The following is a 15787-nucleotide window of genomic DNA, read 5'->3' as shown; positions in this document are numbered from 1 at the left end:
TGATATAGCATAATGGTGTAAAATGTGAATTATTGGGGGGAAAATCTGGGGAAAGATTCAGTTTCTATCATTGAAAACAAGGTGCTTTATCTGCACAGCTAAGTTATCACTCATCACAAACTTGACACAGAAACAACCTTTTGTATCTAAATTTCTAAATTATTTCAATAGACGGGGCTATTTATAATATGTACATATGAACAGATGATTTACAAAACCTCATTTAACGATGAGGACTTTATGAAAAGTTTGGATTTGTTGCTGCTCTACTTTCTCTGAACTTTGTCAGCCGGCGGCTCATTCAATTTATGCACTACATGTTCTAAAAAGTTTTCTATTTCACGTCTTTTCTCTCTGATCTCTTCACTAGTGACGTCATGAGCATTCTCAGCCCAGTCTATTTTCTCCTGACACACAGCCAGAGTTTGGTTCTTGTCGTCTTTTGTGAGCCTCCCAAGGATCCTGTCCGGTTCCATTACTGTATCTCGCATGTCTTTCAGGTATCTGATCAGGTCCTGTTTAACTTCAGCCCATTCTAGGTACCACCTATTTAATAAAATCTCGACACTTAACAGGCGATATAGATAAAATACATGCATGCACTTCATATACCAATTGCTTAAGATTACACAACGCGTTCATATGTGAAAGCCAATTATATAAAACTCCAAGGGTTGCAAAGCAGCTCTTTGCAACTAGCTGTCCTTTTTGTCATCAAAATTTTTGGCCCAGCATCATTTTTGTTCCAGCATTAGGCTAGTAGATACGAAACCGAACAACGGTTGTGAATCCCCCAAAGTGTCCTTACAGTGAAAACTTCCTGCCAAATCACATAGTGTCCTTACAGTGAAAACTTCCTGCCAAATCACATAGAAATCGTTGCTTAGAAGTAATTCCAACTCGACAGCTATTACCACAATTTTGAGCTCATTGCAAAGACAATTTGTAAACACGTTTCTGGGCAAAAAAAATAACCAAACGTACTGGTTCAGTAAAACATAACCAACTAACGTTGGGCGAATTGCTCTCAAACGACCGGCAACCGGTTGGCTTTGTCAGTAGCTAGCCACGGTTGAGTTAGGCTAGCTTTAGCTTGATTGGACTCTGCAACTTTTAGTTTTAAATCAACTTTTTAGTTTCAACTGTTAGTAAATAAATCAAATAAACTGATATTGTAAAAATTTGCAAAATATTGCAAAACTTAAAAGAAAAGCTTTCAGATTTCGCAGTGAAATGTTCAAAGCTACTTTTTGTTTTTGCACTTTTGTCAAGTAAACCATCTGCAAGACTTGAAAAGCGTCTTTGGCCAGTAATGATCGTTAAACTCAGAAAAGGACAAAAATACTCCAAAATTTTGAAAACAATCGCAAATTTTAACAAAATCTTGCTAAAATTCAAGATATTAAAATCTTCAAAACCATTTCATTGTCTCATGAGACTATCCAGTATCCCTATTTTAAGCTTTAAATATTTTTACTGGCTCAGAGATCCATAAACTTGAACAAAATAATTTTCCGGAAATTTGAAAAAATTAAACTTTATCAAAAAATTGCCAGAGCTGGAGTCATCAAAATATTGATAACTATTTTATTAACTCTAGAAACTATGCGACAGCCTATCATCAAACCTTGGAGGAGGTCCCTAGGACCCTGGTGCCGGAAAAAATGATAAAAAAAAATTTAAAAGATTCAAAAAACTTACAAATATTTTTTAAAAAATTGCTGATATTAAAATCTTGAAAAACATTCCAATACATCTAGAAGCTATGCAGTAACCTATAATCAAACCCCAGAGGAGGTTATGTTGCTCTTGAGGCTGGAGAAACCTAAAAAAATGACAAAACTTCAAAAAAAACTTGAAAAATGCAAGATGCACAAAAAACTGCTAAAATTTGTGATAAAAGTTGAAAACTAATCCATGGCCAAAAAATAATTTTCAGTAACTTATTGACAAACACTAACGGAGATTTTCGGTTAGGCTGAAAAACCTGAATGACAACAAATGTCAAAAAAACGAAAAAAAATAGCAAGTTTTGTAAAAAAAAAATGCTGAAATTCGTGGTGTTGAAATCTTGAAAATCCATTAAATTTAGAAAATATACAATAACCTATTGTCAAACCCTAGAGAAGGTTCCTCGGCTCTTGAGGCTGTAGAAACCCCAAAACCGACAAAAATTTTCAAAAAACTTGAAAAATTGCAAGTTTTATCAAAAACATTGCTAAAATTTGTCATATTAAAAAACTGAAAGCTATTCCAAGGCAAATAAAAAACTTTCAGTAACTTATTATCAAACCCTTAAGAACTTTTTCTGGATCCTGCGTCTTAAAAGACGTGAATAATGAAAAATAAATGTCAAAAAAATTGAAAAAATTTGCACGTTTTGTCAAAAAAATGCTAAAAAGCGTTAAAAATGTTAAGTTGAAACCATCCCACGACCACTAGAAACTATGCAGTCACCTTTTATAAAACCCTAGAGGAGCTTTCTTGACACCTAGGGCTGAAAAAACTCAAAAAATGACAAACATTTTCAAAACGCTTGAAAAAAATTGTGAAAATTAGTATAAAATTGCGTGTCATTAGTATAAAATTAGTATTAAATGGGGGTGTCTTCAACAGTGGGGGTGTCTTCAACCTCTAAGAACCGCCCTTCACACCATAAGTATAAGTCTCCAAAACAGTTTGAGCTGAAACAGACGAAAAATCGGTCAAGCGAAAAATCGCATAAAAAAGACCGACAAGACTAATATAATTGCTACAAACTTTGTTCGAGAGCAATTAAAAAAACAATACACCACCAGTTTTCTCTAATTTAGGCCCGAAGAAATAGTTTGATAAATCATTTTATTAAGAGCTATTTATTTGGATCACATCATCAAATCAGAAGGCGCTAACACTCTAAAATGCTACTTCACTGATGATTAACGTAGGTTTAAGCATAGCTGGCCGATTTACGGTTTAAATAGCTTCATAGACTTGTAGTCTAATACATCTTCAAACTTATACCCTTAAACTTTAACCTCGTTATAACGTTCTTATAAAAATTGTTATAATGTCTAAAATTGATTTTAATATGTACTGTAAAGCTACCCTCAAAATTGAGATATTGTCACCTGACTTATGCTCCTCAATTAAAGTGAGCAAAAATTAATTTGATATTTTTGAGTGAGGTAATTTTTGAAATTTGAAAACATCTGAAGAATCGAGAGTCTGGTTCTTGTCTTGTGTGAGCCTCCCCAGATCCTGTCCGGTGACCAAACGCGAATGACCAAAAACTCCCTGCGAGAAGGGTGAAAATGGCGTCACGCACGCAATTCAGTAAAAAATCTGCAGGAATGAGCAAAAGCGTATTTGAAATGAGCGTGACGTCATCTGGTCATGACAAAAATCCTGTCAACGATAAAAGATTCCCAAGAGAAGGCCAATAAAAGCTCCGCTCAGCTATCGCAGCTATTTGTAATAATAAAATTACAATTTTTCCACCAATTTTTTTTTTCAAATTCTAACAGAAGATATAGGGCTAAGACGATAAAAATTGCAATAAAATTTTCAATGCAATAGAGACAAAACGCAGTTCTATTTCCCAATTTTTTTTTTTGAAAAAATGAAAATCTGTCACTGCAATGAGTAATAGTCGATTCCCTTCAAATGACTTAAAATCGAATTATCAGAACTTTGGATTACAACACCTTTCATCTACAAAAAGAAAGTAGTCTTTTAAAAATGTCACATAATTTTAATGTGAATTCACTTATTTGGTTAATTTTTACAAAGTCTAAGAACTTTTATGATGACAGTCTAAATATAGGGATCCTATTTCCGGGAAAATATACGAAAACTGTTATCAATTTTTGCAGCGGTGTTGACAACCTTGCAACATTTTCCAGTAGCAAAAAAGGCTCTATCAAGGAAACCATTTCAGGTCACCGGGAAAATTTCAAAATTCAGCTAACAAGAACCGTTATCTAAGCTAACCAAGAAACCGTTCAGTAAAAAATTACAAATCCAACAAATCCAACATGCAATACAAAGTTTGGAAAAACAAATATAACCGGCTAGCGTCGGAAGAATTGCTCTCGAACGACTAGTGGCAGCTCGAATCTATTGCAACCTGCTTTAGTTGGGGAGGGGGGTAACTAAAATCACTAAGGGGGCTGCAAACGACGTCATTAGAGGTTATTATATAAAACACCACTAATACAATTTTTAAAAATACTCAAAATTTGGCGCTTTTTTCATTTGACTTTTAGTAGTGATCTGCCACCACTTGAGTTCAGCTGCTGACACTTGTAAATGAGAGCGAAATTTAAAACACGCAAAACAAAAAAGTCAAGGGCGTAAAAGTCACTCGAAAAGTCAAAACGGTCATGCAAAATTTTTGCATAAAAAGACCAACACGTTCACTTTGTTCGATAGCAAATAAAAGCGAAGCAACATCACAACACCAGGACAGAAATTAGGAAAAAATATCTGAAGCTTGTCAAAAAACAGCACTAAAGTAAAATTAGAGGAATTTTCGGAGACGAAATGTATTGCACCAACCGCCAAAAAAATCAACCAACAAGACTTGGAATTGATAGTATTGACAAAGGTCAGAAACAAGAAAGCCCAGCTGTCAGTGCTTTCACACAGCTAGTTCCATTTGGATTGATAGAATTCTGCAAACAATTAAAAGTGGCTATCGAAATCTTAAGCATGGTAGTCTAAATGCCAGCATTAATACATTAATTTGCGTCACCCATAATGCTAAGGCGAAGCTGGATGCTTTAATTATTCAAGTGAGCAACCGTTCCCGAAAAAAGATTTGCCACAAAAACTAATTGCCGGTAACTTGAACAGCAAAGCTGGCAGATTTCATTGCTCTACAGACCTGCAGTGCAACAAAAACGAGATTATATCAATTATCCTAAGAGCTCAAAACTAAAATCGACTTGAAACTTAAAAATGTGAAACTTGGTGATATCTACAAAAATTATATCACGCAAAAAAAAACAAATTTAGAACGAAAATGTGATGTTTTCAATTGACCATCAGCTCTTCCTTTCACAAATCTAAAATCGATAATGATTTGTGATAAAAAAATTCCCACGAATAACTAAAAAACTAATACCAATGAGAGCAATAATGATGTCACGAAAATAATTCAACTTCAGAACATCCTGAATTAATGAAAACTCCTGCGCTGTTCTGGACAAGACGAGAACAGTCATAACTAAAACTTATGCGACACTGACTGCAAAATAGCAGGACAAATCCTGATTTACAATCAATTGAATTGAACAAACGGAAAACCCGACGGTCTATCTCATTGCAGTTTCAATCTTCATACTTCATAATGGGCGAAAAGGAAGAACAAAAACTCAGTTTTATGACAACCAGTGGTGGTGTCAAAGACATTAAAACTAAATATAACCTCTTAACGTTTACATGGTCAGAAATTTCACTTTTTGTTAATAAAACTGAGTAACAGCACATCCAATCAGACATATAACCCACTAACGTTAGGTGGATTAAATGAGGGGAGGGTTGCAGTGGATCGAGGAGTCCAGCGCCCGGGGTTGAGAGTCGAATTAATGGAGTGGGGATGGGTGCAGTGCCCTGAATGTCTGCTCAACGGTTTCGATGCATCGCATATTTTGAGACTAGTAAGGCTCTAAGAGAACTGCATAGCGACTGAGAAGTTCGTGTCTAGAAACCCGTTATCTGTCCCCTCCAATGCAACATGATATTGTGCAGTAAATTGTTCCCTTTTCAGTGCAGAAATTAATTCTTTCTTTTTAAATGGTAAACGAAAGGTGGGCAGCACAAAAATAGAAAAAAGACCAGCATGACTCATATAAAGCTACAAACTTTTTTCACGCCGCAAAACCACTCGCTTTTTCACTCCATTTCCTGTTTCGGCGTGACCAAAATCACTACTCAAATTTGACTTCAAAAATCATGAAAATGTGTGAACAGATCTTTAAAAAAAGACAGCGCCCCATTACAATTCAAATTCTTTGAATTGTAAAAAACCAAGAGCACCACAATATAGCTTCGCTCAGCTTACAGCTTCGCAGCTATAATAAATGTTTCAGAAATTAATGGCGCGTGACTCAATTTAATCAAACATAACCGACTAACGTCGGAGCGAATTGCTATCAAACGACGGCGAGCGGTTGTCTTCCTCAGTGGCTAGCTATGGTTTAGTGCGGCTAGCTTTAGCTTAATTGAAGGGGTGTGAGGTGAGCGCAGCGGGGCGTGCACCGCGGGGCGTGCACCGCGGGGTGGTTGTGCGGGGGGGGGGGGTCAACCTCTAAGATCCGCCCTTCACACCATAAGTATAAGTCTCCAAAAATTTCTGTGAATCGCATACTTTGAGACTAGTGAGCTGAAGGGCTCTAAGAGCACTAAATGCCCGCTGGGTGCTACCTGTTTATTATCCCGTTTTGAGGACGAAAAGTCCAATTGGTCAGACGAAAAATCGGTCAAGCTAAAAATCGCATTTAAAAAATGACCAACAGGACTTCGTTTGAGAGCAATTAATAATTACCAATCTATACAGTTTACTTATGTTCAACTACTTATGTTCAATGCAACATCTCATTAGTGCGACTGAGACGTAAATTAACAAAAAATACGGATCAATCTCATTGTTATTTCAAAGTCTTTGAACAGATTGAAGTATTTACTTGATATCTATTTCTAAAATATCACATTGTTGTTTGTTTATTCTCATCACCGACTTCTGGTTTTCATTTACAAGCTTTCACATTGAGTTAACCTTGAACTGTCAAGTCGTTAATTGACCATGATTGAGGTGCCTCGGATTGTAGTCAGACAAATTTCCAAAAATGTTGAAATACTCTATCAAGAAACTTTGAGAAAGCTTACAATTTGCCACGTTCAGATTAATTTTTATCGAGAATCTGGCAAGAATTTGAAAGCTCAAAAACCGAGTTCAAAAAATCTAGTCTGCATGAGATTACAAATGACGGGCCTAATTAACAGTGCCTTCCGCGCTTTCACAATTGTCTTGAATAACTGATAGCGCCTTCTGACAACGTACCTGCACTCATTATTGTGATATCTATCTGCAATATCTTTTGGCCGCTCTTTATTAACTGTCACTGCGTTAATATTGGCATCATTCTGAACCAAGTATTTCACACAGTCCAGACGATTCCAAGCCGCGGCCCTATGAAGAGGTGTATAGCCTGAAACAGCAATGAGAATTTAGAGCCACAATGAGCCCCACATCCGATCCGACAAAAAATTTGCGTATGTTACGCTTAAATCTACTGATCCCTTTCGACTTCTCAACTGAAACCCGTCAAATTCTAAACGCTTTTGACTTTTATTTAAAAAACGACATTGAATAATTGTCCTGCGCACAACTATCATAGGATCTCAACTTGAGTGGAACAAAATGACGAGAATAAATGTTTCACCGAAAGATATTGTTGCACAAATTGACCAGCATTAGCATAAAACGGTGTCAGGATACCCAATTCCAAAATACCCAATGCCAAAATACCCTAGATGTAATTTATTCGTTATAATCTTAGTGCTCAAGTACAGAGTGTTGTCGGATCCTAACTTAATCCTAACAAACCCCTTGGCCCTATAACAATTCCAGCCTGGGCTCTAAAAAATGTTCGAAATTCCGATTCCGGGTACTACATCTTACAATGCCTGTGAACCAGTGTATATACCAAAATCCGTTTCCATCGGAACTTAAAGCTTTTGTTTCCGCCCTTTATAAGAATGGAAAAAGAGAGAACCCTGAAAACTATAGACCAATCTGTTACAAGCGTACTCTCCAAAGTTCTTGAAAAGCTAATTTTAAGCCAAATAAATTCACAGCTAATTTTAAGCCATATAAATGTTTCAGGAGATCCACCTCAACACAGGAAGCTCTTAATTTTTTCAGAGACGATATGCTCCAAAACGGAAAACAATGAATTTGTCTCAAGTGCTTCGCTAAATCTATCTAACGCTTTTGACTCTCCGTCGAACATGATATACTGTACCAGAAACTGCACTCAATGGGTTCTTAAAAGCAGCGTTCTTAAGTTGATACAGGCATTTACTTAACAACGAATGTAGAAAGTTTTGCTCAAAATGAAACGTTCACATCAATAATCAAAGAAACGTTCAATACGCAGATTGTACCTTAATTTATGCTTCCAATATAGATCTTGACATAGCAAAGGAAAACCTCAAAGACTGTGGATACATTAGCCTGTTACTTTGATAGAAATAGTCAAAATCTGAGAACATCAAAAACAAATTTCATTCCTTATTGCAAAGTCCAAAATTATTTAAACAACACATGTTCTATAACTGCTTCTGGCAAAAAGTTAACAATGAAAACTGCAGTGAAACACTTAGGCGGTTTTTTTCGACATGAAATCGAAACTACCAAGATGAGGTGAAAAATCTACTGCGGAAAATGGCGCGTGGAATAAGAACAGTTTACTCAATCAAGAGCTCCTTCCCAGTTCATATCAGAACTAAGCTTAGCAAGTAGTTTTTTAGACACTTTCAAAATAGTGCTGTCCTATAGAGTGGCATTAAGCACTCTATTCTAAATTCACTTGAGAAATAACTAAACAGGGCGATAAAGTCTTGCGTTAACAGAAAAAATACGACACATCTCATGATTTGAAGTTAAAGTATGAAACACTTCCATTTCAATACCTTTTGAGGATTAAAGGAGCTAATTACGGGCACAAATTTTTTATTAATAGAGCTGTAGCTTTCATGAAATTAGTGGTTCCTACACTGCAGTAACAAAAACTACGAACCAATTTCCTCCACTTGGACGTCAAATACACATCACATTACCTTAAGAACTGCTTTTTCGCCAGAGCCATAGAATCTTGGATGACTTCATCATATCTAATCAAATTAGCAATAATCTTTAAGTTTCAAACTGTGAAAAAAATGAACGCCTATTTCTTCAAATTCAATCTTCTCATCAAGCAAATTCAAATTTCTCATAACCTATGCTATGGGAGCCTATCATGGAGAGAAATCAAGCTAATTAATATTGATATAATTGATACGTTGTTTCCACAATTAAAAGATTTTTAAATTGTAACTGTACCCTACACTCCCATCGGAATGGTAATGATCTGTATTTGGAATTCCGATGTTCTTTAATCTTACATTGACGTTGCGAATGATTCCAGCACTCGGTTTTGTTCCTAAACCAATGGTATCTGCGCTGCCTCTTTCGATCTCATAATAATTCAGGAAATACAAGATATCTTTAAAATTATGAGCACTCTAAATCAAATTTAGCATCGAAGTTGAGTATTGTTGTTAGTGAAATTGGGTATAATGGCATTGGGTATTTTCAAATTGGGTATATCGTCTTCTTACCCATAAAACATCCAACACTGAGAACAAGCAATGCCATTCAACTTGCAACTCAGAGTTATGTAATACATTGGTGTTACGAAAGAAAAATTATTACTTCTTTTCTCCATCTCAAATCAATCGAATTCTGCCTTCAATTAGTTACAATGATGCCAAAAACACTTTGTAAATCTGAATATTTGATAATGAAACTTACGAAAAGACAATTACCCAAAAAGTCAATTTGACAAACTTCAAGTTTGATTATATATGCTGTTGATTTTTCCTATATAGGATAAAATTTACTTCCACTAATTCATTCGGATCAGCTCAATTTCAGTATTAATTGTTACTATCTAAGAAATAGCACGCGGACGTCCTCCTGCATGGGGGCATAAAAGTTATATGTCTACTAAGCTGGGTGAGGGGGTAGTCTGCTCTCATATTGTGATTAATTTAGCGGCCTGTTAAAACACTATAAAATAACAGGGCTGGCAGATTGCGGCTATGAAATAGCCACAATAGCTACGTAGATCTGCAAAAAGACAGTAAAAGAAACACACAAAAAAACAATGTTATTTCGATTAGGAATGACTTTAACTTATTGCTGCTTTTATTAGCTGCCCTCAAGTACCCTTCAATTAGAGTGACATGCACTCACTTGACCATCCCTCTTTGAATGAAAGTAAAGAAAAGTCAATTTCAGAGTGAGAAGTTATTTTGATAGTAAAAAGGCACGTTTGATCAAAAATTTAATCACGCAAATGAACAGAAAAACTCCATTGGGAGCGAAAAATCATGTCCGTTTAAATTGCAAGAGCGAGTGAATAAAAAGAAGATTTGAAGTGATTGTGACGTCATATGGTCGCAGAAAATTCCTGTTGACGAAATAGAAATTAAAACAGGACAATTCCCGAAATACAATAAAAGAATTGATTGAAAAATCTTAGAAAAACGTTGATCTTACCTGACAAGCAGATCAATTGAACAATGATGGCCAAAAAGAAGAACAATTTCAAAAGTAGAGAAACCAAAATCAAAATAAGCAAAAATATAATTATTACTAAAAGTTTTAAAGCTTTTACACTGAAGGCCAAATTTGATCCCTTTTAATATACCTATTCACCCACACAGCAGCCTTGAGAGAAATTTATTGGCCAATGAAGTTAGAAAACATCTGACAGACTTAAATGAAATTTGCAAAATTCAAAAAGGTTTCTTAATTTATCAAAATTAAAGTGTTCAACACCCATTTTATCTCGGGAACCTGCATAGAAACCCATTTGCAAGACTGAAAAATTGAAATTGTCATTGGCCGTTAAAATCGATAAACTTCGAAAAAAACAATTGCAAATTTTAATAAATTGTTGCAAAAATTTGTGATTATTTTCTTCAGAACAATTTCATTGTTTCCAGCGGCTATCCAGGAACCATTTCCAAGCCCTAAAAAATTTCATTGTCCTCTGAAGATCAATAAATCAGGATATCGACAATAACTTTCCGAAAATTTAAATAAAAATTTAAATATTTTAATTTTTCTAAAAATTGCAAAAATTCGTGACAATGAAAAGTTGAAAACCATTCCATTGACCCTGGAAACTATGCCGTAACATACTATCAAAGAGGACCTTATCTTGGTCGCTGAGGCTGGAAGAACAACGAAAAAATTTAAAATCATGAATTGCAAAAAATATCACTTTTCGTGTTTATCTTTGCAATACCAAAACATATAGCTCATAAAATGTCGAAAACAATACATATCTTGCAGAAGACCTTTATCAACTTTAACTTTGACAAAGGTCAATTCAAGACAAAAACTCCAAGAGTGACAAACATGAAAAATGAAACATTGTGGCTCAAAACCTCCTTAAAATGATCTTTTAATTTTGAATTGAGGCCTTCCCAGCAGCTACACCACTCCAAACCTTTTCAGGACTACTAAAGCCAGCGTTGGGCCTCTAATGATGAAACTTAATGCCCACGGGGCCTTACCTGTCATCCTGTTCTGAAAGATTAAAGTCATTGAAAAATGCTTGAAACATCTTGCAAAAAAAAACATACCAAGATATCCTGATTTCCAATACAAAGAATTGAAATAAAAAAGATCTGACAATTAATATTTTTACAGCAACATAAAACTACGACAAACAACAAAGCCCCTGACCCTAAAATGAACAAAATCTAAACACAATGAGACAATTTTTTTAAGATCAGGAGTTTTAAGAATTCCCAAACATAAGTATTTTTTGGCAATATTGACTTTATGCGTAGAATGAGTACATAACACAATAACCTTGTGGGAATCAATGACAGAAAAAGCAAAACAGAAGCAAAAACTGAAAATTCAAAAACTCTGAAAACCACTGCGGCGAAACTAAGAAAACCTCATAAGTACAAGCCGCAACTGTTAATCACAGCACATCATTAAATTTTAAAATTCAAAAAAAGCTTTTTCAAAGGGGGTGCATCCTTGAGAAAAATTTTGGGGCGCAAAATTTTCGGCAACGCAGAGGTTCAAACCACAATCCCCGACGTAAAAATCTGAAGCAATGCCCACTAGGCTGTCCAGCCCTTGTCAACTCTTGTCTGAAAATTAATATTGTTTTAGCGACAGACAGAATTTCCATGCCAGCAATAAAGGTCACGCAAAAAAAGCAAGAAATCAAGCGTGAAAAAATCAAGCGTAACAAAGATAGCAGGACAAGGCCTGAATTACAATTCAAAAAATGAATTGAAAAATGACCCGAGAATAAATATATTACAACAACATCAAACTAAGGCAGTCAACAAAGCCCTTGACCTTCATTCTAAGATTTAGGGTTTTAAGAATCCCTAAACAACACTTAAAAATTTACTCTAAATTAAAATACTCTACGCCTCCTTAAAATGAGTACATATAACAAAACACAAAAGGGAATCAATGACAGAAAGCAAAAACTGAATTGCAAAAATCAGAAGCTTGGCAAAAATCAAATTTTGAAAACCAGTGTGGCCAAACTAAGAGAACCTCATAAGTACAGGCCAAAACCGTTAAAAACAGCATATCATTAACCTCTGACAGTCAAAACTTTTTACCCATTCTAACGGCTGAAGAAGGACGACTGAACTACAAATGAAGGCAAGATTCACCTAACTTTTCAAAAACAAATGGTATCTCTTGGCATCAATGAAAACGTTTGTTGAAAGTAGTAGCCAATACATTGACTGAAATTAGAACAAGAAGGTCAAGATTAACTTAGTTTTTAAGACCAAATGAGAATAAGAGATCAGACCATATGAAAAACAAAAACAATTCAGACAGAAAAATCGACTTTTACTTTTCGAAAAGCAGATGTCAGAACATAAAAAACTATCACATTTAACTAAAGCGACTAATTTGATTTATCTATTACATGTTAGCAACCGATGAAATCTGGCATTACTGAGATTATGTGATAAAACAGCCATCAATAGGTAAAACAAATACTAGCAAAACTCAAAAAATCAGAATTTTTTTTGCAAACGAAAAACGTATCAATCAAAAAACAAACCACTATAAACTGAAACAACCTATTCGATAAATATAGCCATCCTTAACACCCGATTAGACTTTTCATGAAGCAGCCTAAGAAATAAGACCACAAAGTGCGCCATAAAAACACAAAAACCTCAAAGGTAAACATTTCTTGTAAAGAACGAATGTCCAACAATGCTAAGCAAACGAAAAGTAAGACAGATACTCTCAAAAACTCAAAAATCATTAAAATATTTTGTAAACAGTTAGTGTCTAAGCGAGAAAAAAAACAAGCACCAACTCAAACACTTAACTCTCATTAATACAGGTGATAAGAAAACAGATTTAATAAAAAAAAAGGACTTAAGTCAAAATATTAAAAAATATTTTATGACAAATAGCGTCAGAGTTTAAAATAAAAAAATACTTTGACAAAAAATGAGCTCAATCGATTGCAAATAGGCGCCATTAGAGCATCCATGTATCATATAAATAGCACTCAAGAGAAGAAATATTGAATACAGCAGTCAGATTGCCGCACGTAAAATCGATCAAAAGGGAATAGTTAAAGTACAAAACCTAAAAAGTCTTAAAATTTTTTATAGTCCTCACTGAAAATTGTAAAATCAAAACGAAGCTCTCAACAAAACCCTAAGAATTCCTTCTGACTCATTTCTCACCTACGAGACATCCAAGCGCACTGTAAAATACATAAAACATGAGCAGGAACTAAAATTTAAAAAAACTCCAGAACATTAATTTATTTCATCAAAAATATATGCCGGAATCTTCAATTGTTTCCATAACCCTGTAATCAACTCTAGGTAAACATTTAAACAAGAAAAAAAGTATTCTTAAAGCCAGAACCAACGGAAGAATAAGACATAAAACCGTGCAAAAAGGAAAACTAAATTTAGCCTATTTAAGTTTGTCAAAACAAACTTAAACTGATATTGCCGATACCAAAAACTCCACAAAAACCAACACAGCTGCTAGGATCAACCACAAATGTAATCCCCTATACCAAAACATGAAAAAGAGAATAAAAACCGTTTAAAAGGCGTCTAAAAAGGGCGAAATCACAAAAAGAGCTCAAGATTGAATATAAAACACCCGCATATAATTCACATGGTCAAAAACGCTCCCAATCGCATAGTAACTTGTTAAAATGGTTTAGAAAGACCACTTTTTCCAAAAAAAAAGTGAAGTAAAAACTAAAAAAAAACTGCTTCGAAGAAGCCGCAAGTTATCAAAAAATTTCGTTCGCTTAGCAAAATTTTTTTACACCTACGTTTTCGCTCTCTTAAAAACGCGATTTCACGTGAAAATTACTGTCTCTTCTCTTCAATTAGTTCGGCCGTTTAACCCAAACGCTTAGTTTTCACGTGCGGCATTAACTTTTACATCCTGTTTTGAATACACTCCAAAAAATTATCGATCATAAAAAAAGACGCTTCACCAATACTCCCCTTCGAGTCGTAAAAGATAGCACACCAATACAATCCAAATACTTTGGATTGTAAAAAGACAGGGCCCCAATACAATCCAATTCTTGGATTGCAAAAACCAAGAGGAAGCCTATAATAGCCTGAGCTATCGCTTTGCGGCTATCAATAAAAGCAACCAGCCGTCTGATACATAAATAGTAGAACATCATATTTTAATTCGGATTTTCAGCCGATAAGAACTTGCCCTAAAAGCTTTTGGCGGTCACGTACCTGTTTCTGTAGCATCATTTATAGAAGCTCCACGCTTATGTAGCTCTTGCAGGATCTCATGTCTTCCCAAACACGCAGCAAGATCTACAGGACTTTTTCCTTCAGCGTCGAAGGTTTTCAACTCATTCTGCATTTCATTGTACACAGGATGTTCTGCATTTTCAAAAGCGTCGTAGATTTCTTTGGCATTTCCTTCTCGGATTTTTTGCAGCAAAAAGCCCTCATACTGTTCTTGGTCTACGGTTTCGCCTGTGAGTTCGGTTCCTGTCGGCTCGTTTTGCATAGAATCCAGAAGAGCTGCCATCTGCTAGCCTGAAATTATAAGAACGAAATTGTCTTTTGTGCCAAAAAATTTAGTAATGAGTTCGTAATTAGTTCATTTTATTACGAGTTCAATGTATTAAAACTATAATGAATGACCTAAACTGCTTCATGAATGGCCCCAAACCGAAAATCAAAAACAAGAAAGTGCAACGATGGTTTGCTTCAGTGTAATGTTTGACTCGCCGGCTTGCTCAGGTGTACAAGTCAGTGCTTCAAATTTAGTAGCCAAGGTTTAAGGACTCATATATTAGATAACGAGTTCAACCACGCCCTACTACTATCCGGTATAGACGGATTAAGTTCCCTCACCTAAGTAGCGGTCAAAATGACCAGAGATAGACGAAAAACGCATCAGTTAGTGAAGACAAAGCTCAATCATGAACATGTAATCTGTGTAAAAGCTTTGGAAACCCGGATGACAAAATAATAGAATGTGACCGATGCCGAGAAAACTTCTGCACAAAGTACCCGAAAATGCCAATCAGTATACAAGTACAAGGCATCTACTCTATTTGGTGCTGCAATTCCTGTACACCGGAAGCCAGAGATTCTCTCAAACAAGGAACACGAACAAAATTCGATAAAAATTGAAGAGAAAATGTTGTGCATGAGAAACGACCGGGATTCTACGTTTCCATTAAAACTATAATGAATGACCTACACTGTTTCGGCCTGAAAGAGCGCGAAATCGTCAGAGCATTTGTTCAAAAGACCTGAATGCACAGAAAGAAGGAGATAACGTTCATATCGTCAGAATCAAACAATTACTAAAAGTGACCAAAACAAGAAAGCCAGTAGACCCAAAATGGCAATCTGGTTCAGCTATCTAAACACATTGAAAATGGAAAAGAACCAAAAATATCCATTTTGTTCTGGAACCATCCCTGGAATTCAAAACCATGCTTCCTTT

General features: G+C 35.3%; 1 protein-coding gene across 1 annotated transcript; it reads right to left on the bottom strand.

Moving 5' to 3' along the window:
* Positions 1-266: 266 nt before the first annotated feature.
* Positions 267-14857, bottom strand: LOC142340583 (ankyrin repeat domain-containing protein 45-like). The gene is made up of 3 exons (XM_075391297.1): positions 14554-14857; positions 7046-7193; positions 267-546 (listed from the first exon to the last, which is right to left on the bottom strand). The coding sequence occupies exons 1-3, from the start codon at positions 14855-14857 to the stop codon at positions 267-269; spliced, it is 732 nt and encodes a 243-aa protein (XP_075247412.1).
* Between the last annotated feature and the right edge of the window lie 930 nt (positions 14858-15787).

This window comes from Convolutriloba macropyga, chromosome 1 (assembly GCF_964194025.1).
Source record: "Convolutriloba macropyga chromosome 1, txConMacr16.3, whole genome shotgun sequence".
Taxonomy (NCBI): Eukaryota; Metazoa; Xenacoelomorpha; order Acoela; family Convolutidae; genus Convolutriloba; species Convolutriloba macropyga.
Note: the sequence above shows the minus strand (reverse complement) of the source record. Positions and strands in the feature narration are given on the sequence as shown.